This window comes from Planococcus citri, chromosome 2, assembly GCF_950023065.1.
Source record: "Planococcus citri chromosome 2, ihPlaCitr1.1, whole genome shotgun sequence".
Lineage (NCBI taxonomy): Eukaryota > Metazoa > Arthropoda > Insecta > Hemiptera > Pseudococcidae > Planococcus > Planococcus citri.
In genome coordinates this window covers 47,332,224-47,357,051 of record NC_088678.1, presented here as the reverse complement: position 1 = coordinate 47,357,051, position 24,828 = coordinate 47,332,224, and the positions used below count along the sequence as shown (strand labels likewise).

Genomic DNA, 24,828 nt, shown 5'->3' with positions numbered 1-24,828 from the left:
TCGACTCGACCCCTGTTGAACCCATATAATTCACATCTAAACAAAAACCGCCGCTGGTAAACTATCATCAACTTCATTCATCTAAATAATTATAATATAATGATAAGTACATAAGTAAAATAATTAGATCAGATTGATCATTTTATTACATATCGAATTTCGGAGTTTTCACCTATCTCTCCCCCTCGTCAGCCACGGATTTCTGAATGATTGAAATTTGCATTATATTTTTGATTGTGTTTTACTCAGACTATAATTATGTAGCTAACGGAGATGATTCTATTGTTTCTGTAAGGCTTGTGATTCGAACTTATGGAGAAGACAGCACCAATTTATGCCGATTAGCCTATCTATATTATAATATTATATATAATTCTAATTCGTCCTATTCAAGACTTTGTAGTTTATCTGCCTATTTGAAGAGCACAGGGAAAGAACGATGTAAGTGGTATTTTGCAAATTTTACAGGAGAGCGTTTTAAAGATTGAAATGTTTCTCAGTTTGAAAATAATTATTATTTGGCGTGAGTTTTGTTTCAGATATATTTCTAAAGTCTATTAAAACAATTCTGAGCATGAAAATATCATTCACGAGTCATCAGAATACAATGAGAGCATTTTTAAACTAACGCGCACGCAACGTTTTGCTCCGAAAACCACTTACTTACATCGTTCTTTCCCTGTACGCGGCCCACTTACGTCGTTCTTTCCCTGTAAACAGCCAGGTTATGTCGTTCTTTCCCTGTATTTGTTTTTTGTGCAATTTTCAAGTCGTTATTCTGAGTGAAATAGAACAAATGTGCATTTTTCATAAACATTGGGTGAAAGTGCTTAGCTCAATGAATAAAATACCACCGAGAAAAAAAAATTAAAAATTTTATGTTATAATTTTTTTTACCTCAAACTTTCAATTTTTCATCTCTTACAATTTTTTGTTTTTTGAGCAAAATAGTGCCGATAAAAATACTTTCAACATAAACTACGTACACTACATGAAAGAGCATTCCTCAATGAACAAAATTTCACTAAAAAAAAAAAATTGAAAAAAATCAAGTTACATCGTTCTTTCCCTGTGCTCTTCATTTGTGCTCGAATGGTACTTCAAAAATACACGATTTTCCAACTATATTTTCAGGAATAGGTAAGTTTATACTTATTCATTATCTATTCTATATAAGTTGGTTATTGCTTATAAAGCGAAATGGTCTCATCATAGCACGAAGTAATAGCAGAAAGTCTCTGAATTTTCCAAGTTCTTGCCTAGCAACTCTAATTATCCGAGTTGAAACCATAATTTTAGAAACGATCCAACAACTTGGCTTCCACATACATACTTTCATTGATATAATGAATGGAATTAATTGGATGCCATGGACTAAGGATGCAATATTGGAGCATACAAACATCCGAAACAACAGGATTTTTGTGTGATCAATCACTTCACTTCCATTGTCGTCGGAGAATACACAGAGAAAAGTTCACATCACATCGATTGATAGTGATTTGAATTTGTAGTGAAATGTTTTAAAATATCAATTATTAATTAATTATAATTAATTATGGAGAAGTGGAATTTTCAAAAAATTACTATGTTCTTAGTCAGTGGTAGTTAATTTTGTACAAAATGTGCAAATGGTTTCCCCCTCACCACACCTATAGCCTAGGTAAAGGCAAATTGAAGGTGCTAGTCACCTTACCAGATACCTTTGCCACATTTCTCTCATGGTTTTTAGTCAAGTTAACTGCTCAACTCGCAAAAAAGAAATTCAACTCTATGGTATACAGTAGTCCCCGCTTAATGTAGTCGCGGTTAATAGAATAATTCGGATAATGGAATCGAAATGGGTTGGGACGGAACGCTTGCATCTTCTTACATGTAAATTTTATCGCTTATTGTAGTGAAAAAGAGCACCGAGTTCGGTTAATAGAATTGATTAATGTTCAAAAGTTGGAGAAAATCACAGAAAATTGACAAAATTTAACAAAATGTGGATCAAAAAGACATGTTTTAAACATGTTAAAATGGCATCAAAACACAAAATGAAGATTATTTTGTAATGAGTGAAAATTGGCAAAAAAAATGATGAAATTTTTGTAAAATTTTATAAAAATTGTCCAAAAAAGTGTTCAAAACATATTAAAAGACTAACTGTTAGTAAACACCCAAAAAAGTACTGAAATTGACTCCTAAAAACATCAAAAGGTCATAAAATTTCAACAGAATTTGAATTTTGTGTGTGTTTTATTCTTCAGCGTTCCCTGGTTTATAGAATGAAACATAGTTACCCGGTGTCAACTCGATTCTAATGATGGAGGAAGTCCAAGCTTACCTATTTATGACCAGGGGAAAGCCCAAATATGAGTAGGATTTTCGTAGTACGAGGTTAATATATAAGCAAAGATACAGGATACATATTTCAAAACTTTTTCTGCCTTTTTTATTGGACCGCTTATTAGAATATCCCGGTTAATAGAATTAAAAGTACCTCGGCCCAAACCGATTCCATTAAGCGGGGACTACTGTACATGATTGTATCTGATAATGCAACATGCATTTGATGTGGAACCTTGTGGATTTGTGGCATTGTACCCATAAAGCTCACACTGGAAATTTACTAGCCAAGGATAGTTGATATACTGAAGTGATAACACAAGTATTATTCATTATGAAAGAATTCAAGCAGACAGATTTTGAAAACAAAACTGTCAAGTTAGGTGGTGGCAGAATGATTATTCCTGGTGATAATCAATGGTGTTCTTATCGAGATTCTTATTCGCATGTCATTTATAATTTACCTTATATGAAAAAAATTATCCTGAATGAAGACAAGGAGCTGAAGAAAACTGTGAAACAATCTGTCCAGCAACTTCTGATTAATGACAAATTCATACAGAAAGTGAAAAATCAGATAGAACTCTTAGATCTTGTGTGTTAAAGTCATCAATATCTGTCACGGAAGATATGTTCAGTTGCAGAGTGTCCAAAAGAGGTCACGTTTTAGAAATTTGAATACTTACCTGAAAACCATCAAACCATCAATGAGGTAATGATTGAAATGTGCTCAGATGTCTTTGCAAATCATTCACGCTTCAATTCTACAGACTTATTCATTGCTCTATCAAGCATAATTATTTTATGTGCAATAATAATACAGATATACAATGTTGATTTATTGTAAATTGTGTATGTTGTCTATGAAACCTTATTGAAACTCATTTCATTTTTTATGTCAACCATTCTTATATTTTCAAGTTTTATGGAAATTAATTTCTCTTGCGTTTATTTTTTATCCTTAAATGTACATTTTTATGTCAAACTATTGAAATTTATGTTTACAAATTCGTTCATTTCAAGTTGTCTTAATAAATGTTCTGCATTTTTATTGGAAACTTTAGTGTTCAATTATTGTGACAATTACTTTATAATAAGATGCTAAATGTTTGTTCTTATTAGGGTATAATTTTATGTGTTTCTTATCATGGTTTAATTTTATTAATTATAATGAAATAATATGACTAATGGGTTTGAAATGTTTTTTGTTGTCCAAGTTCACAAATTGAGGCACAAGTAATAAAGCAGAGCTTGTGACTCATTCCATCAACTATCTTTACCCCCTTGAGTTACCATCTCCAGAAACTCATGTCATGATCCCTAAGGTGAAGAGGAGGACTAATGGTCAACCCAGTGATAAACCTAAGAAGAGGAGGAGGAGACATTGAGCACCTTGGAGCTCTTTTGGTGAAATGAATAATTGCAGAACTGTTCACCTCCGGTGAATCAAGAATTTAAGGTTGAAAATGCTTGGTCATATACTTCGTCTGAAGAACTGCCAATACATTGAAGAATTCAATTACATGAAATAAAAATTATTGAAAAAGGAACACCTCTCTTTTTGAGAAATTTGTCACAAACTGAGAAATAATAAATGGTTATTTGTATTGAGTAAACCAACAGCACTTTCAATAGTTTGCAAAGAAACTGAACCAATGACAGATACAATATTGAATGGGAGTGGAGTTATTCAACTCAACCCAGACTGTCAGGGGTACACCGCAAATGCTGTAATCTATGCTGAGTCGAAACGACTTCTGAATTTTAAAATATTATTCCAAATATTCCATTTGGCGAGTTAAACTTTACTGACACATTCACAAAAGCTTTAAAAAATTTTACACTAGAACCTCTCAGGCTCACAAATTTACACACTCAAGAGCTCCGTTTTCTTTCACACAAATTAAAACAGTTCGATGAAATTTTACAAGAAAATATCTTGAAAAAACCTACCACTTCTTCAAATGATTGGTGGTCTACAGTTTATTTTATCGGAGGTATTCTCGTTTTTATTTATTTAATGAGATTACTCATTTCACTGATAAAATATAGGAGACAAAAATTAAGAAATAGATCAATTGCTTTACCTTATACTGAAGCTCAACAACCTCCAAGTTGCACTCCATGCTTTCAAAACTGCTTAATTGTCAGAGCACTGACCAGCTGTACTCGTTCACACTCACAACCTGTAGAGGAAGAAGGACCTACAGAACTCACTGAACTCCAGGACATCGCAGGAAATACAAGATATCCACTGAGATCGCGAGGAAACCCCTCCAAAGTGGCGTCTGAATAATTTAAAAATTTCATCTTCACTCAAATTTTTCGTTTCATCCGAAAATCTCCAATTAACGCATTTAAATAGTCGCAAATTTACGCAAAAATTGTCTCAAAACAAGACTAAATAATTAAAATGTATTTCTGCTCAAATCTACTTCAATGTTCATCAAATTTCTGCTCAAATTTGCATCAAAATCGCCTCAAAAATGAGCACAAAAATACTCTATAATACTTACCTGGTTTTCTATCAAAACCACATTAAAAATATTTTAAAAATTTCATTTCAAGATCGAATTAATTCTCCTCAAATCTCCAATTTTTAGTAGAAAAATTTACTCAAAAAAAAAATTAAATAATCCTAAAATTATTCATTTTTCATCAAATCCCATCACAAGAAAATTCAAAATCACACAGAATGCGCCTAAAAACGGAGTACCCTATTGAAAATGCGCTTAAAAACGAAAACGCTGTATTTAGTTTTTGGTTATGCAGCACTACTTACCAGTTGTACCACTGCGGCAACCCTGTACATCCAAAACTTGCACGAAATGCACGTGTATAGTTCTCTCTTTCTCTGTTGCGCGTATCCACTCTCTCCAACTCATATAAACACTACCGTTCTTACGAAGACAGAAAGCTCCTTTACATTTTATTCTGGGTATCTTTGATGTTGCACTGATCCGCAGAATTTTCAGGAATAAGAAGACAGAAATGGACGTTCCTTATCAGCTCCTTTACATTTTATTCTGGGTATCTTCGATGTTGCACTGATCCACAGAATTTTCAGGAATAAAACCTCGGCAGACTGACGACATTGTTCGTCTGCAATAAAATGAACAGCCAACCAAAATTCATCCCCTTATCTCTTATTTTTTTTCGTCAAGCAGAAGGAATAAAAATTAAAAGATTGAAACATTTGTCACTGAAATCAATCTGGATTAAGTTGTTTAAATTTTAAGAGTGAATTTATTATGTGTACTGTGCGTTTATAAATTATTATTATTATTATTTTTTTTTACCCATTTGTTATTATGGGAAACGTAAATGGAATTATGGTTCTACCTAGATTACGTAGATACCGAATCAATCAAGAGCCGCAAATTGTAAGACTGCCAGCCAGCCCACAGTTATTGGGCTATAGGCGAGAAAATTTAAATATCATATTTCTGATGGAGGTACCAAGGGAAATCCAGCCAAGATACTTCATTCGAGTGAACCTACCCCAACTTGCGTTATTTAATAGTGTGATAAACCAACGAGAATACTTGGGATTTGTGGAAGTCATTCATGGACAGAGTTTCCAGCCAATTAATGGGAATATGCGAAGGATCCCAAATGGGACTAGACTCCGCAGAATCGGAGTAAATGAACAGGGTCGAGTTATGGAAATAATCATCATCGGAGGTCATCAAAGAACACTGGAAGAACTGTTGAACGAAATGTGTCCTATGAACCAAGTAAACAATCATGCACGTTTCATCAATTTTTCTATTATTTTAAATATAATATGCGTTATCTTATTGCTATTTGTAGCAATTCTTTTAACATACTAGAAACGACCGTCTAAAATTATGTTTTTTTTTACTGATAAGAAGTTTTTTTTATGCAACTTTGTGCGTGTTTGATCCTGTCTTCTTGGCAATTGTTCCTTTAAGTAATATATTTTCTTAAAATTTACATAAATGTTTCATTTTAGAAAATTGTCTATTTTCTTTTTGTGTGTTTTTTTTTGTGTTTACTTACCTACATTTTAATACTTTTTTTTTTGTTTAATGACGTTTTATTTTATTTTACCTTTTAACGAATTTGATGTTAGGTATGTAAATTTTTGAAATCATATATTTTCCTTTTTTTTTATAAAATGCAATTTTTATAAGGTTAAATTTCAATGATGATTTTCCTTTTTAAAATTATGTAGTACTTATTATGGTGCATAAGATTTCCTTGTGTGTGTCAATTATACTTATAAATGACGATTATTTTTTGGTTCATTTTCCTATTTTTGAAAATCTGTCCATATGTCTAAGATTTCAAATTTTATGTAAAATGATCAATTTTAATAAGATACCATTTTTTTATGACAATTTTTTTTGTTTAATAAGACGATTCTTATCAAAATGTTCTATACAAGTTCAATTGAGGTAAGTAGGTAGAAGTTCAGTGGTGAAGTACTCGTACATATGATAGAAATGAATAACAAATAATTATTTACTTTATGAAAATTAATAAGAGAAACTAGAATCGAAAAACTGCTACTTATTCTCATATCTAATACTTCAATTTTTACTAAAAATCAAAAAAAAAAAAATGAACACAAACAAGTGAGCAAACGAAACTATAATAAAATCTTGTATATTCATGTATAATTATTTCGTTTTAGAAATAGCCACTAAACGCGCAGCGAATTCAAAAATCACCACCTCCGAAGCGAAACGAGTAAAATTTGACGAAGGGTGATCCCAAACATTTTCAAAAATTTAGAAGAGCTTCAGGAGAATATGGTAAACTACCAGAGAAGTAAGGCGCATTGTGACCGATTGAGAAAAGCGGAGATACATAAAAAGATGGACTAAATAATCGCCACCATGACCCAGATATGGCTAAACACCATAAGGATCCAAAATGACCTACAAACACATATAAATCATTGCCACCGAAACCCTGCGTTCCAATTGCCTGAATTCCAGTCACCAGCATTCCAAACGCCTGAATTCCTGTCACCAGGCCAATTGCCTGCATTCCGACCTCGCACCCCCGAATATGCTGAGCAGCCTGTGGTAGAAGGGGCCTCACCAATATCCGATCGCCCATTCAGCACTCCATTGCCATATAGTACAACATCATCCGTCATGTCTGAGGATGAAAAATTGGCCTTCAGGATATACACCGAGTTTAGACTCCAACAAATAGTGGGGTTAGGGAGAGTAAATGTCATGCCACATTGGCACACTTCCCAAACCACAACGCACCACGAAGAAGAAGAAGAGGATGCCGAGGTAGCCCAAATTATGAGTACATGTAAATTACATTAAGTTGTACAATTTAAGATTTATTTTACATAATTTTTTTTTGGAAATTTCTCATGCCTCAAAATTTTTCTAAAGGGGGAGGTGTAATATTCTGGCTAGATTTCATCATCGCATATAATCGGTTTGATTCATCCCCTAATTCAATTTACATTCTAAATCAAAACATTTACTCACGCCATCAAAACTCATTAAACGTTGTAAATTAAAAATCAAGACACTTACCCAGGGTTATCGAGTCAATAGTCATTTAATAGACGATAAAATTTTGTAGCTGTGGGCTCTTCGTTTCCCACAGCCACCCCCGATTCACACGATAAATCGGAGCTCATAAAAGTCAAATTTGAAATCTTTATGGCTCCTGGCTCACGTTTTGGGCTCGCGCTCGCGACCATTTTCGATATAGTAAAAACTGAGATTTGAATAACTTTGATATTTCACATAATGAAAAGATGACACTTGCAACAATTTGTACAAGAGCTAATGAGCTCTAAGTACTTTTAAACCCTTTTAAAATTAACCACAAGTACATTCAAACATTTGACACGACATTTATGACTTTTTTATTACTTACTAATTAATCAGTATTGAACCCTTTTTCATTTGTCGCGCACACGTACCCTCCAAATTGCAATTTTACGAGCTCATATATGTCACCCACATTTCGAAATCGCGTATCCCTTTTTGATTGTTTCCCAAAATAAATTTAACCAACTGTCTAACCAATTTGCCGACTTCAAAATCCTCCCTCTCAAAATCGGACCAATTTTTATTATTAATACAATTAGGGTGAGTTTGCAAATTCTCAGTTGTTTTTCGGATCTTCTAATAGGGGAAATCATCATTTGCGCTTTAAATCGTTTGTGCTTCCCATTGTTCTCATCCGGAAGCGCAAATGATGTATTTTTTTCAATCGCTTGCGCTTTTTAATATTATAATTTCGTCAGTGTAGCCAGGGTTCCCAAACTTGTTAGTAACATTTAGACATCCTACAGGAAGGTATACAGTTATACACGTACAGATTGAAGAAATCCAAATTGAAACTGCAATTAAAATTCGCGATATCTCAAGTGGTAGTTCAAAACAAATGGCATCAAAAGACCAAAAAAAACTTGTTAAAATTTTGGATATATTTTTGGAATACCAAGAAAACCGAATGTCTCGTCTTGAATTCATGAAAAGAGTTGGTTACTTGAATAGGGCTTCTGATTAAATGATTAAATTTTGTTACCTACGATTAAGAACTTTTTAATCAAATTCTAATTCCTTGTTTCAAAACATGTACATACTTATTTTCATATTTTTAACCAATTTTCTATGTAGGTATTTGTTGTAGCCTAGGTATGTTTATTGAAGTTTTTGTGTTTGTTGCACTTTTTTAATTAGTAAATACAGAACTGTTTTTATGAATTTATATTTTGCTTGTTATGACATATTTTCGCATTTTTAAGCGATTTTTTTGTAGTTTTTCAGCATTGTTTCAAAATTTTGGTAAGATTTTCTAAAATTTCAGCATCGTTTTTTCCTTCAAAAAAGCACCACTACAGAAAAATGCTAAAACATTCAAAAATAATTCTCAAAAAATGAATATTCAACTGCTGTTTTGGGAACCCTGGCTACACTGACAAACTTATAAAAAGCGCAAACGATTGAAAAAAATACATCATTTGCACTTCTGGATGAGAACAATGAGAAGCGCAAACGATTTAAAGCGCAAACAGTTAACAGCCTCTAATAGATACTTTGAGTTCTATTTTGCCGGTTCGTTTTCGACTACCTATTTTTGTATTATAAAAGTTTGTTATTTAATTTTATGATTATCGAGTTTGCAATTTTGTCAATTGTCAAGTTCACAGTTTTTATCTAATTTTGTCCAATAATTTTTGAGTATCATTTTAAATTGCTAATTTGTTCGCGAATCATTAATTAAACAATTATTTCGTTCTCAACGGTCTTTTTATCACGCATTTTCATTTCTTTATCGCGCATTTGAGAATTTCTATTTTCAGTTCGCGAATTCAGTGGCACTAGAGATTTCCAGTTAATTTAACTAATTCTATTTTATACTACTAAAATTTGGTAAGTCTCCTTTTTGGAGTTTTATGTATTTATTTAATATTTTGATTAATAAGTTTTTCTTCGCTTCGCCTAAACTTTAATAAGTATTTTTTTTTTTTTACTTTCCTAAACTTCAAGTTCAAATTTTTTATTTTTTTGTGTAAATAAAGACTTTAACATTTCCGATTTTAGCGGTGAATTTAGATTTTTACAAGGAATATATTTGCAAAAACCCAATCATTTTCCAAACTGTTTCTGCTCCAATTTGTGAAGTTCTACTGCTAACCCAACCGTTTTTAAATTTACATGACAGTTGTCGAATAAATTCATTTGCAGCAAATGCTGAAATTTGGTATAAATTAAAAGGCAATAATTGGTTATTTATTCTGAGTAAACCGTCAACACTAACCGTCGAATGTACAAAGTCAGCAGCTATTCAAAATGAACCTCTCCCTGTAACAGGTATTGTGTCGTTAAAATCTGATTGTCGAGGTTACTCTGCACAAACTATGTTATACGCTGAAAATCAAAATTATTCAGTATTTGAAAACGATGTAATTCCAAATCTAAATTTAAACAGAGAAGACTTTGTTTCTGAGTTCATTAATAAAACTTCATTCAGAGACTTGGAATCAATACACTTAACCGACTTACACACTCATGAATTAAAAATACTTGCACACCGTCTAAAACAATATGATGAAGTACTTACAAAAGCGTTACGAAAAAACCCATGAAATTAAACCTCATACTTCTTGGCTCACCTATGTTTGGTATTTTTGTTCATTTATTATAATCATTTACATTTTAAAGGCAGTAATTGAATGTCTCAAAATCAGGAAATAAAAAGCTAGACATGCGCCATATAGGCAAATACCTCTCGAAGCACCACCTTCTTCAAGTAGCTCAAGTTGCACACAGTGCTTCACAAATTGTTTCATCGCGAAAGCCATCACTAATTGTACTCGACGCGAAGAATATGAACCTGCTCGAGAAGATATTCAATTTGAAAATTTAACGGAGCCTGAAGTAAAATTTAAACGTAAATCTGCTCCAAAATCTCGAAACGGATATAGTCTACGATCACTTAATAGACCCACTAAAATAAACGATGAATGACATCACCTTTCCTTCAAATTTTATACTGACGATAATAAAAGCGATATAGTATTATTATAAAATTGTCAACTTCTAAAAATCTCATTAAATTACTATTTCTTAATTATGCGTTGATATTTATTTATCGATCAACAAATCATCTTTCAACCAATACAATGGTTCAATTAATGAAATTAGTTGGAATATGTCAATCATTACGCAAATTCAGTGAAACGCATTGGAAAAAAAAATTCACCATAAAAAAAAAAGAAGGAATAAAATGTATGAAAAATCACTATACAGCAAAATAATACCCTCAACTTACTTCAATTCTAACTCCCAACTCCCGGCTCATAAATATTTTTTATATACGCCTAACCACAAAACTACATGATCAGCGACGCACGTGTATCTATTCACGTGTTGGAAAAAAATATAGAACTCCGAGCGCATGTTATGGCGCGTTTCAAAGCCATGTGCTTGCTCTGCTTACTAAATTGAAATGGAACCCATTCGACACTGCTTCCAAATTATGATTATCAACCCTTAGTCTATGCGAAATTAGTCATGGTAATAAAATTAAAAATAAAATAACCAAAAACGTGCCTAATAATCAGTAAGGTTGATGCTAGTTCTGCTAGCATCGTATTTCAGATCTTTTTCTTGCTTTTGTAAGCAATATTTCGGCCGATATCTCGCTATTTTGTATGTCTCGAGCTGTCAAAAAGATAATAAAATGCGGTGACGGACTCCAGACGAAAATTCCGAGAAATTAGATAAGGTTTTCGCATCAAAAATTATGATGAAATCCTTAGTCTGAAAAATACTTTGTGCTGTTTAGTCGAATGATCTGTTCGAAACTTGCTTGTTCTTAAAAGTAAAGCTAAATTGAAGTGTTACTTAAAATTGTTCTTATAAGTGAATTTGAAAGCTGAAAGTATAAAACGTGTTAAAATGGAACGAGAAATGAATGAAATTGGTAACCGTAATGAACTCACGGCATTTTTGTTTGTAATTCGGAATGGAAGAATTAGAATCGCAGCAAACATCACGTTATTTGGTTTCCGCATAAATTTAGACGCTGAAGGTAAGATAATGTTCTAACGATCTACATTTCATTCAAATTCACTAAACGAAATTTCTATTCAATACTTTTTACATAAACGAAGCTCACAAAATTTGGTTCTTTTTGCTTGTTTAGGGGAAAACCCAATAACGGTACCGCGAATCCTGACAGCCGCAATAATTATTGAGTTCAGAACCAACGCATCCATCAGTAACTATACATCATCGTGCTGATGCGGCCCCACAAGGGCAAATACAAGAGTCACCTCAATCACCCCCAAGGCTGGAGACACCTACCCCGGAGACCCAGGAACCCAGGTTACCCAATTACGGTGATCCCAATGCAGATGGTTGGGACGCTTTCTTACCTCTGTAATTTCCTCTGCGAGGAAATTTACTCTTAGGGGGGAGGTGTTATGCTCGCCTCGCATCACTACTTTTGAGCTTATTTTATTTATGAATATTATCGAGTCTGAACCGAGCTTAATTTAATTATTAATCAATTATTATTATTAAACCATTTTAATCGAGTCTAAACTATTTTTATCGAGTATTCTGGTATATTTTTAGCAACTGAACCATATATGTACCTATGTATTGATTTTAACAGTAGGTCAGTAAGGGTACTTCACCAAATCGCCGATGTGGGTACTTCGCCGATCGCCAATGTTTACCTCTTCCCCCCTCTCAGCCACTGCCGCCTTTTAAAAAACCTTTTATACTTCTTAATTTATTACACCTTTGGTGACCCACTGTGATTCCTTATTTATTATCATATTCCATTAGAATACAGCGGGCCACCAAATGTAAAACCCTTGTAAATTTTCAGTAAAAATATCTAAATTACAAATCAATAATAAAAAGATGGAAATCACCCTCCGACTGACTGGAACCACGATTTTTCCGCCATTTTTCGACCCTTTTTAGATATAAACCCCCGAAATCGCTAAATTCTTGTCCAGTTTTCTCTCAGTATCTTGCCAGTCAGCCTCCGTGCAAATTCTTCTCGCTAACTTGTGTCGCGAAATATTAATTTCATTTTGTCAAGTTTCATTTAAATTTTACCGAGTTTCTGATTTTGAATTAACCGATTATTCAAAGATGCGCGAATATTAAAAACGACAATTTTCTTGATTCTGCCAATTTTAAAGGAAAAGTTTCAATTGAATTATCGAAAGAATTATTTACTTAAATTTTACCGTCGAGATATCTCCGTTTTCGTTTTGTTATCTTCAATTTTAAGCAAATTTGCGTCCGTTCCAGTTACGAGTATTTAATTAATAGAACATGAATCCACAATTAGTGTAAGTTATTTTAATATTTAAATTTTGTTTGCATGTTGTAAATTTTGTTATTTTAATTATTTGGTGACAGTTTATAAAATCTAAATAATATTTTTGCATGATTAAAATTATTTTAAAATTTACGTATCTCCGATTTATTTTCGAGTGAAGGAACATAACAATTTTATTGAGTTTGAAATTGAGGAATATAACAATTCGATTTTTTAGGGTAGTTTTAATTCAGGTTAGTAAATTTTTTAAATTTTGATATTAAATTAATAATTGATAATTCATCATTAATTCATATGAATATAATTAATTTTTTGTTGTTTTCATTTTTAAAAATACATTTAAATTTAATATTGTCCTGCTGGTTTTGCACTGAAAGAACAAACAATCACATTGAGGTGTCTCACCAACACCTCACGAATACTGTTGGACAACGTCGCTCAGCTTGGGTGTATCTAAGTAAGTACATTTAAATTTAATATTGTCCTGCTGGTTTCGCACTGAAAGAACAAACAATCACATTGAGGTGTCTCACCAACACCTCACAAATACTGTTGGACAACGTCGCTCAGCTTGGGTGTATCTAAGTACGTAAATCAAGTAATAATTTACAGTCCCCTCTCTTCCATATATTATGATTATGGATATAACAATGATGCACATTTTTTAAAAGTTCAGACTACCTAAAACGACTGTCAGCAGAATGTGATCAAACTTTTCAGTGATGCAAGTAAGTAGTGTTCAAATCTTCAAAATCATTCCATGCGCACTGTTCCAAAGATTACATCATACAGCCATTTTGTGTTTAAGAAATCAGCAATTGGCATGGTCAATTGTAAAATTGATTTGGATTCTCCTGTAGTCTCGCATGCGATGATCATACGAAGAAGAATTCACACGTGATGTAGAGTCTGCCCTAATAAAATCTTGACAGAAGGATTATCTTAAGAGAGACAACAGTACCTATTTAATCGTGTTCGCGAGTTTGTCAAGGATGAAGCAAAGGACTTGGTTGTCCTAAACCTCTCCAGCATGCTTCTAGACAAATGCCTTGGTACTTCTGGAGAAACATGAGTCCCTTCCTTAAAATGAAAATAAAGCTGAGGGCGAATGAATCAAGCTCCGATGGAGTTTCAGTGACTGTTATTGTGTGCAAAACTTCGAGTAATGGTGTTGAGAAGACAATTTATTCATCAGATTGATTGATATCGTAATTTTTGATAGGATTTTTTGACTAATTCTAGCGCAAGGTTTTTTCATTTTTTTTTTTTTATTGAAACCCTCGAAATAGGTAGAGGCGACAGGGACGCTGATCGTATTCGTAAAAAAGATCGTGAACGGAAAGATCATCTCCACTTGAAAAGGTGCATGGTGAAGAGCAAATGCTTCTACCTGTAAGATGAATAATAAGCACGACTCTTAATTTACATGCGTAATAAATTCTCGTAGATTTCTCATAACTCATTTCAGCTCAAACAAATTAAAATTCGTATTGTAATTGAATTTCTTCAACCTGCCTCCAAATAAAATATTCAAAAACCACCTTATGCCTTCTAGATTCGAGTCTCAATAACGTCGTTCTTGTTCTTGAAAATAATACATCATATACTGGAATAGGATTAACTTTTGTTCACATAATCCAACTTTTCTTACTTTAATCTTTATCTTTTCTAGTATGTATTTGTTAGCTGTCAAAACTATGGAATACTTCTCAAGTTTCAACCGACTGAGATCGTAAAAAGATTACGATAAAATTGAATAATCAATTTTATGATTATTTCTAGATTAATTATCGAATTTAAATTATAAGTATTTAATGCATTGGAAAAAATTGACGCGACAGTGTTGGACTACACATATTTCATCATATCGATCTTTCATTGGATAATTCACAGGACCGTTTATCCCCCTCCCTTCCGTTTAAGGTCGGAAATGTCCCACAGGTTCTTCTCGTAATTCATTTCCTATTACAGCAAAGATTAAAATTTATAAAATTAACACGATATTATTCATGCTTTTCATCTAAATTAGATGATCCTCTAATTCCAATTCCATCACCAAATTGCCTTCGCTAAACGTTCAACTATAGTTTACGAGATTAAAGTTGAGAGAACTTCCATCCAGTTTCAGTTCAGTACTGATAATTCAAATTCATCCTCAAAATCAATAGAAATTTGTTCACATTTCGAATGTAAAGATGAGTAATACATCCGTCGCAAGAATAATTTGATTCCATTATTTTTATATTGAATTACAAGCAAGAAAACTGTAGTATGATTTACTTTTCATGGAGCCAACCGACTCACAATCAGTCGTAAGAAGTCAAATCAACTTGAATCGAAAAAACAATATGTACATTGTTGAAATACCCGCTCAACAGATCACGTTTTCGCAAAAGCATCATGCTAATAATACCCAGGAAAAAATGAACAAACCTTTCGCGATGTAGAAGTCTGCAACTACTGTTTTCTTCTCTTTGGGCGAATCAGAGCACGACTGCATTGATCGAATTCACGAACCTGTAAAAATTTCGAACTTTATCAGTGGTCAAACACTTCCTCAAAATACGCCATACGGCACAATAAACAGCAAAATAATTAAACGTTAATACGGATGTTTTAACTTGGAGCATGCAGCTATACTAACGTACTTACATGGAGTAATCGAGGCACAGGGATTTCGGCTTGTTTCCCAACCAAACACTTGTCATTAGGAGCAGTTAGCTGTATGCTTGAACGAGAGCCATTACTACAACAAACAGAAACCGATGATTAAAGGTTGACACTCTCGTAAACCTCGTTTAGGAACTGTCAAAGGAACAAACTAGCATTAACGATACCCAAAACTGTACACACACAAGGTGGCTACTGGTAGCGAATAGCTTTGTTATTCCATAACTCATTATTAAGCACATTTTTTCAATAAAAAAAAGTCGAACACTGACACATCCTGAACATCACTACACTGTAATATTTTCTGCTTACTCCACGTTCGACTTCGAGACCGGATATCAGAAAGCTGCTAGTATACAGAACACACTCACCACACAAAAATGAACCGATTTCATCGCACTCAGCAAAAGCAAATTCTTTATTTCATTCGCATATGCATTTTAACTTTCAAGAACATATTTCATTAATAACTTCGTCTCGTGATCTTGTGATATGTACTATCAATAAGTAAAGATATGCATGTTATTAATTTGGAGTTCAATTTTCAATTATCTTCCACTCTGTGAAGCTACTTCAACCAATTCATTTTCTCCACAACCCACACTGAACTTGGGCCCAACAATATTCACTCGATCCAAGACAAAGGGAGATCAAGAGACACAAAATATAATACGGGACGACGTATGTAATACAGCATGGATTACTCGCAGAACACTTTACGAGTTATCTTGAAACACTGAACACGAACATTAATATGTAGATGTTATACTGTGCCCATTGGATACATGTACCTTAACTCTCTATAAAACACGTGTTCATCTCAATTTATGAAAAATAACACAAAACGTACCTCACTTAGAAATACGAGATTTTCACGTAGGACTCGATGATGAATTCATACAAAGCGGCGGCAAAGCACAGACAGAGGCGAAATTATTCTAAAGCGATGTATCAGCCATAAGCCATGGTATCGGCGGCGTCCAACTTCATGAACGTTAGATAGTCAGTAGACAGAAGAACTGCACGTACTAAAATTAATATTTGTAAGAAATGTGAAATTCGTCACTACTATGTACGCAGTTCGATTAATTAAACTATTACTATTAATAATTAAAAATGCATAAAAGAACATCAACACTTACCACAATTCGTTGAGAATAAATAATATCATAACATCATAACAATAACAATAACACCGCAACAACAAAAACAAAAGTAAAGACGCAAAATCGGAAAATCCGCTAAATCCAGTTTCAAAACGTGCTATACCAGCGCATGCGCACATTCACCTTCGACATTCTCGAATATTCTAATTTTTTTTTGCATTTTTTTTTTCATTTTCTAAAATTTACTTATTTGTAATTATTTTATTTTCTATTTTTCTCAAAAAGTATTTTTTGCTTTTACTTGGAATTTTTTTTAAAAGTTTGATTTGAAATTAAACGAAACATGAACTGAATATTATTTTTGATTATATGAATGTATGTATTATTTATTACAACTTACAACAATAATTACATTTCACCTTTTCAGATGATTTGAAAATTAAAATGTTGCTCTAGTCTAGTACCTATGTATGTATGTACTACCCGGTACTACCTAGACCTACTACAAAAATTAATCAAAAAACTTTTTAATTTATTTTTTAAAAAAGATGTAACGGCCTATTGTACTCATGTACTGAATTATTATTTTCATAATTTCAAGTATTAAATCTGTACATATTTCGCTGAATAAATTCTGAGAACCTACGACTCTGACCTGACGTAGTAGTCTCAGTCTCAGACTTTATTGAGGACGCTACTCGTTTCTTCAATAATAACAAATTAAAGACGATTTCCTCACGGTATCAAGCAGCAGTTTTACTTCACTAATCGAATATTGTAATCTAATCCATAACTGCAATCCAATTACTCTGCATTGAACTGAATGCAGACGAAAATGACTGTTAACAAGAGAGGGGAAATTCAATCATTTATATTTGAAATTGGTATTCTAGCGGACCCCGCATGATCAACCCATTCCAACAGTATAGTTATATAACGAGTTGTTTTTTTTGTTTTTCCTTTAAATGACCTAAATGAAAACTCGAAGGTACCTAGTGGTCATTCACACATCATACATCGCAATATCCACTGGTACAAAATAAATACTTCATTAATCAAGAACTTCTACTCAATGCTCATATCACTCAAACCGTACTGTGACTTCATTCGACATTCGACTCACTGCCCAGAAATTAGAATTCGAAATTGAAATGCATCGATATAATTCGCATTGCTGAACCGTTATTTTCTGTAAAATTATTCGAACATAACTGCTACATGTATCTAGATCTACGTAGATTTATTCTTGGATTAAAATTAAATTAAATGATCGATTGAGATTCGCTGCATAATCATGTATTCGGCAATAACGTTTAAACAATAGCTCAATAATACAATATTACATGAAATAAAAATGACAATAATGAAAAGAAGAAAAAAAAACAACAATATTTTTAAAAATGACAAAAGAATAATACAACACTTACAAGAAATACACGAAAAATCTAATAATATAACATATAAACAAGGAACTGTGATTAAATTTATAATAAAACATGAACAGAGAATTATGGTAAGTTGAAACATTTTTATGTTTATATCGGAAAAATAAAAATTATAAAATTTGTTCGCACCAATAAAACCGAGCAGTGAGCAATTCTGGAAATATCCCGTTCCCGTTTTCACCACGATGATGAAAACACATGGAGTACGATGTTTAAAACTTCGAGCATTACAATAATACCTACTTATTATCATATTTGAAAAACATACATTTAAAAAATATATAACATTCATTTAAAAACGATAAATATCACAGCATTAAAATATAACTTATTTGCGTTGCGGAGGGAGGTATAACATAACGAATAACTCCTCGTATAGCAGTAGAAAGAGAGCCATAAAATACCTCATCTCGTAATTCAAAATCACAGAGACTCTAGTGGTGTTCCTCCGTTCAGTTTTCTAGCGTATAATGTTAAAACCTAGAGAAAAAAAGATTATACGATATTAAACATAAACAACTTCGCAATATAAAATACCTATTTTAAGAAATCCACATACTTTATAAATGAAAGCATATTGTTCTTTGGTTTGAACAGCTCCAGCACGGCATCTACGTAATTTAGCTACAGTCAACGGTATATTAACCGATCTAGTCAGTTCGTAATCTCTTATACAAATATCGCAAGCGATCACAGTACCAGTACGACCAGTACCAGGACTGCAATGTACAACATGAGGCCCAGGACTATTTCTCATATAAGCTCGGGCTTCGATTAATAAAGCAATTATAGAACTTTGTTCATTTGGTACTCCTTGAGTTGGCCAACTCGTGTACCATAGATGAGTAACTTCTCGCCATAAATTATTCTCCATGTTCTGTAATCATTCGAAAAATATTCGTAAGCCAATTAAATTTCTTAAACGAATACAAATTCATGCAAAAAAAATATCAACAACATACCTTTAATTGTAAACTCGATATAACATATTTCTCTTTGACTTCTCGTTTCTTCAACGTTACTTGGTAATCGCCGAACAATCGATGACAATCTAACACTTCCGAAGGTGGCAAATAATCGGCGCATTTTTCCTATGAGCAGGTGAATTTCACATTATTGGGGTATAGGCTATGAAGGAAAAAAAAATTCAACAAATCGATATGGACATACCACTCCATTTTCCGAAAGTGCAGTCAACATAATGATAACTTTGGCTTGCTCTTTCCAAATCATTTTCCAAAAATCTTCGATGGTGTTTTGTAATGGAGCTTGGCAAGCAATATAAAATTTATCGGCTCCTTTGAAGCCCTATTACAACAAAAAATGCACATTATAAAACAGGAAAATCACAGCATAATAGTAAAAATCAAAATGTAACTTATTATTATTACCTTAACATAATTAGCATTAATATAATCGTGAATAGAATCGGAACAATGATTAGATAACGAAACTCTAGTTTCAGGTAAAGGTATGATATTGGCGTATCTATTTTTAACTTCAGCTCCTGGAGGAAGTTCTTCTGGTTTGACCGTGATCACAGGGATTTGAGAGAATTCATCGTCCAGAGCCATTCGATTTTCGCACGCTTTTATCAGACCATTATAAGTTAACGTTTTCGAGGGCCCGAGCTGCATCATGAAAAAAATTACATTGATTAGTCGAAATATTCGTCGGAAATTTTACATGGAGTATTTTAGTAATTTTCGTTTTACCGGATCATCGAACGCTGGATTTCCATAGGATCTTTTCGAAGCTCGCATAGCACCTTTTCTCCTAATACTGTTATTAAATTCTGAAATATTATCCAAGTTGTAATCGTCCACTGAGACAGGAGTGCATCGTTGGCCATAACTTAATTTTTGTCGATTACGTATCGTACACTGAAACATAAATAAAATAATCACTTATTTGTCATTTCTTAATTTTTTTTTTATATGCACAGAAAAATTGAGAATTATCAGAATTTTTTTCTAAGTCTAATTTCGAATTAATTTCACTCATTTGCCATTTTAAAAATTTTTCAAAATGTACAAAAGAATCGAGAATTATCAAAATTTGTTCCAAGTTTAACATTGAATTCATTTTCTTTTCTTTTTTGAATAAAAACTTCAAAAGTATTGAAAAATCAGAAAATAAAAAAATCGCATCCATACAAATTTTTTTTTAAAATAGAAAAATTCAATAAATTGAAATACAACAAATTTTTGAAGGTTTGATTTCAATTTGTGATAATGAAAAATTGAAGAAATTTTGAGAAGTCGAGAAACAAATCTATAAGAGGAACTTTTTTTCAAAATAAACTTCACAGTTCACATCAATTTAAGTAGGCCTACTTATTTTTTATAAACAATTTTTTTTTCTTTCAATTCTTCTCACTTGGAACACTGAAAAAAAATAACTTTTGTGGTACAAATTATTCAAACACTTTCAATTAAGGTAACGATCGAAAAATTCGAGCCAATTTGTTCGCACATAAATAGATTATTTTTAGCATAAATAACTAAAACAGGTTCCGACGATACTCACCATGAGGAAAATCAATAAAACGAAGCAAACAGCAGCAATACTGGTAATAATCATGGCAGCAATAACTCTAGAATTGTCTGGAACGAAGTTCGGTTGGTAAACTATTTTATGAATCTGAAATATGACAATTTTTCGACACATTAGTACATCCAGCTTTACCGAACACACGTCAATTTTACCACATAACCACTACACAAGTGTGCTTAAAACCACGTATGTACCTATTTCTTTGGCATAATTTGAGAAAAAAAAACGAAAAGGTAAAATACTCACAGGTATGGTATAGTTGTTCAAATTATCAACATCTAGAACAGCTTGCATTTCATCTATCAAAGTTTTATCATAGCTGCCCAAATCGTCCACTACGTAGAGAGCAACAGGTATCAGTCTAGGGGAGTCATCGGGTTCTTTGCACTGTTCCGGATCCACCACCATGACAACTTGGTCCTTCGATTGTACTCTGCAATGATGGAAAATATTTTTAATTTTATGCATAAGAAACATGATAATTTCATGAATTAAAATTGTAGTACAGCACAATTGCACGTGGAATAGAACACAGTTTTCAATTTCTAATTCTCATTTTTTTTTTTTTTTTTTGTAAATTGACTCAAAAATTACCTAATAACTAAGAATTAACTTTTCTTCACACTTCCTTTACGTATTCAAATTTTCAGTAATTTTTTTCATCTTGAAATAAAATCAAGTCAGTTCGGTTCGTTCGCGTGATTCAATTTCAGCTCGTGATTTAAATTAATTCAACTCGCGTGTGTCAAAATTAACTAGCGCGAATCCATGTACTTTTACGATTTTTACATCCGCTATGCAACACACTAGTACATTACTCTCTGTTCGAATACTAACCTGGAAGATCGTTCCGTTATGTACTGGAATAAATTCTCTTTGAGAGCAGCTTTTGTCCGACAAATATGAGCAAAGCTCGATTTAAAAATCAACATTAAATAAGCCGGTACACTTTCCGGAGGTAATTTCGGCTGGAACGTAGGCACCGTTGGTAATTCGTTGGAAGGGCTGAATGTAGTTTCAACGATGGTAATCTCAGAAGGTGATTTTTCCGTAGACGTCGAATCGCTAACGACACTCGGATGATTGAAATCCAAAGTATGCACTTCGATTTGCTCGGTACTGGATGGTAAAATAATGGCTGGTTTAGGCGACGATGTAGATATCGTTATCACAGGTTCCATCATTTCGGTGGTGGATTTGGAAAACTTCGATCTGGTTTCTTCGGTAGTTCTTACAGTCGACGAGGTGGATGCCATCGTGGTAACCTCTTCTGTAGTGGTTTTCACCGGAATTCTAGGCGACGCTGGAGACAACTTTGTGTTTTTTCTTTTCGTAGTTGACGAGAAGAAAAGCGGATTTAGAGTTGTGAAGTCGTCGAATGAGTAGCTAGTCGTAGTGATCATCTGCGTAGTGGTTGATGGTCTGGCGGTCATTATCGAAGGTGTAGTGAATATTCTTTTCGGCGCTGTTCTTCGGGTTGTGGTCATTATATCATCTACGGATTCTGTTTTAGTGGTGAGCTTTATGGTTGGAACTGTTGATGAGAATTCTACGCGGTGCTCCGTCGTTGTAGTTGGTATTGTTCTGGGGGTAGTGGTGGTGGTCGAAGTCGTTGTCGAAGTGAAGGTAGAAGTGGCTACATTCGACGTCCAAGTGCGATTATCTAGACAGAGAAATAAATTGAATAATTAGATATAAGAGTATAAATGGTGTATTATACAGAAATACACAAGTGTTTATAAATGGAGTGGTCTTCGAAAATACAATATCGAAATACTAAATTGAATATGACAACCTAACGACTCATTAGGTATGTTAATTCCATCAATTATACCTACGGACAAACACCGAATATTTTCCAAATCAAATGATTAAAATTGTAAAAGGTTTATCTAAATTCATATTCTCTTTCAAGTAATGATTTGGAGGAATTGAAAATCCTGTTCAAACGAAACAAGGTCTTCCTACAATGTACGATACGAATATTTTGTCAAGTTGTTCGAAATCATAATTACTGTCATCATTATCACATTTCACTAAAATGCAAGACTTTTAGGATTAATTCTCTTCAAAGAAAATTCTATTTCAGTTTTTAAATTAACAATTAGGTACCAATAGGTTTAGGTACATAGTAGGAGCTTTAACGTGCCAGACTACATCCGATCGAGAATGTGATTTTTTCGAAAAAATTAATTCATTTCGGTAATTATTTTCTACAACGTTGCTTCTCATTATTTTTTTTCTAGAATGCTTATTTTCCATCGGAAACTCTCTCAATTTTGAATACGTAGCCAAAAATTGTCTAATCAAGATTTTCTCGGTTTTAACTCTATTAATTGCTCACTCCCATGATGGAAAATTCATTTTGATTCAATTTTTTGACGGAGCATAAATGCTCCTTCAATTTTCAAGATTGGCAACTTGATCATCAATTGTGTGAGTATTTGAATAGCTTTTTGGAAACACATAACTAGAGCTATTTTGGGACCCATGTTTTTTAGAAATTCATTTTGAATACGATTAACTACGCCAAAAATAAAAATCCTTATAAAATCAAATTTTTGAAAACTTTCAAACTACCTGCCGAAAATTTTGAATTTCAAATTAGGTACCTATGCTGTATTCATTGGAAGAAAAATACAAAAAAAGTTCTGACATCTACACCATAGGTAGTCATAAAAACAAAACAAACCTTTATTATCAACAGCCACAGTCTGGTTGGCGACAATGGTGGGCGTATTATCATCGTCGATTTCGATATCGTAAATCGGAGATGGGTCGGTGACCACTTCCTTAATGTTATCAAAAGTACTATCGGAGCTGGAAGTGCCAAACACTGTACTATTTTCACGTTTAATCGGTTCGATTTCCGGGTCAAAATGCTTCGTTACGATCTCCATACTATCACCCTTATTCAACTCGGATTCTGTACCATTACTCGACTCGTGATCAGCTTGCTTCGTCGGTACGTCATTTTTTTCTTTCTTCACTTTAAAAATTTGATCAAAAATGGTATTCGATTCGGTATTCTGGTAATCGACGCTTCGTAAAATCTCACTACTCGAAGCAGCAGGACCATCGGTGCTGGTATTTCTCAAATCGTTCACCTCCGATGGTGATTTCACATCGTTCAGCAAATCCTGCGGTACGTGACGGTGATTCGCATTAAACAGCGAATTCTCGGTAGTCGAACTGAAAGTTTCGATTCTGGGAGCTTCGTCGTTTAATGGCAAATCCAACTTGACTAATGTGGGTTTCGATACGTGTTGTATTTCATTTTTAGCGTTATTATCGAAATCGAGAATATTAGCTGGGTTGTTCGAGGCAGCTTCGTTTTCAGCTTTATGAACGTTTAACGAAACAAACGTATTGTTTTTATCGTTACTCGAATTAGCCACCATGTAATTATAACGCATCGTATCTGCAACTACGTCTTTTATTTTATGACTAGAATTAACACCGAGTACGGGGAGTGGCTTTTGCGAGTCTTCCATCAAATCGAAATGGATATCCGTCGTTTCGTTTCTGAGTCCTTCGTTACGTTTGCCAGTGATCACTGAGCTGGTTAGATCGAATTTAGGAGTTGTCGTCGTCGACGATGATGATGATGATGCTGACGATGGTACTGATATTTCGCTCATGTTCATCAACACAGGTCCTGATAATGCAATCGGCGAAAGGGTTTCCGCATCTACTTCCATTAATGGTTTCATGGTTGTGGGTATATCTGCAAAAATAATATAAAATCGTGTATTAGTTTTCCAAGCATATAGTGTAAGGTGTAACGGTGCGTTTAAAGAGTGCTCTTTTTTTCCTCTTCAACGCGTACCGGTATATCGAATTCAAAACATACTATAGGTAGAGGTACTATAAGAAGAGAAAGTCAATCAATCGAGCGA

General features: G+C 33.3%; 2 protein-coding genes across 6 annotated transcripts in view; both read right to left on the bottom strand.

The window, feature by feature from the left end:
• The window catches only part of LOC135836156 (uncharacterized), a 32,215-nt gene extending 15,173 nt beyond the window's left edge, over nt 1-17,042 (bottom strand). Inside the window, exons 1-4 of one of the 4 annotated variants that reach the window (XM_065350796.1) lie at nt 16,965-17,042; nt 16,673-16,850; nt 15,805-15,898; nt 15,586-15,669 (exon numbers count right to left, since the gene is read on the bottom strand). The gene's annotated coding sequence lies outside the window, so the exon portion shown is untranslated. The other 3 variants (XM_065350792.1, XM_065350793.1, XM_065350795.1) reach the window with 3 other exon arrangements.
• Nucleotides 17,043-18,208: 1,166 nt separating this feature from the next.
• LOC135836155 (mucin-2) overlaps nt 18,209-24,828 on the bottom strand; it is a 60,050-nt gene continuing 53,430 nt past the window's right edge. For both annotated transcript variants that reach the window (XM_065350790.1, XM_065350791.1), the window contains exons 4-13: nt 23,622-24,656; nt 21,767-22,592; nt 21,176-21,362; nt 20,903-21,016; nt 20,089-20,256; nt 19,765-20,004; nt 19,544-19,681; nt 19,336-19,464; nt 18,933-19,250; nt 18,209-18,853 (exon numbers count right to left, since the gene is read on the bottom strand). In XM_065350790.1, the coding sequence (XP_065206862.1) occupies nt 18,797-18,853; nt 18,933-19,250; nt 19,336-19,464; nt 19,544-19,681; nt 19,765-20,004; nt 20,089-20,256; nt 20,903-21,016; nt 21,176-21,362; nt 21,767-22,592; nt 23,622-24,656 (3,212 nt within the window). In that variant the 3' untranslated portion in view covers nt 18,209-18,796. The remainder of the gene's footprint in view (nt 18,854-18,932; nt 19,251-19,335; nt 19,465-19,543; nt 19,682-19,764; nt 20,005-20,088; nt 20,257-20,902; nt 21,017-21,175; nt 21,363-21,766; nt 22,593-23,621; nt 24,657-24,828) is intronic.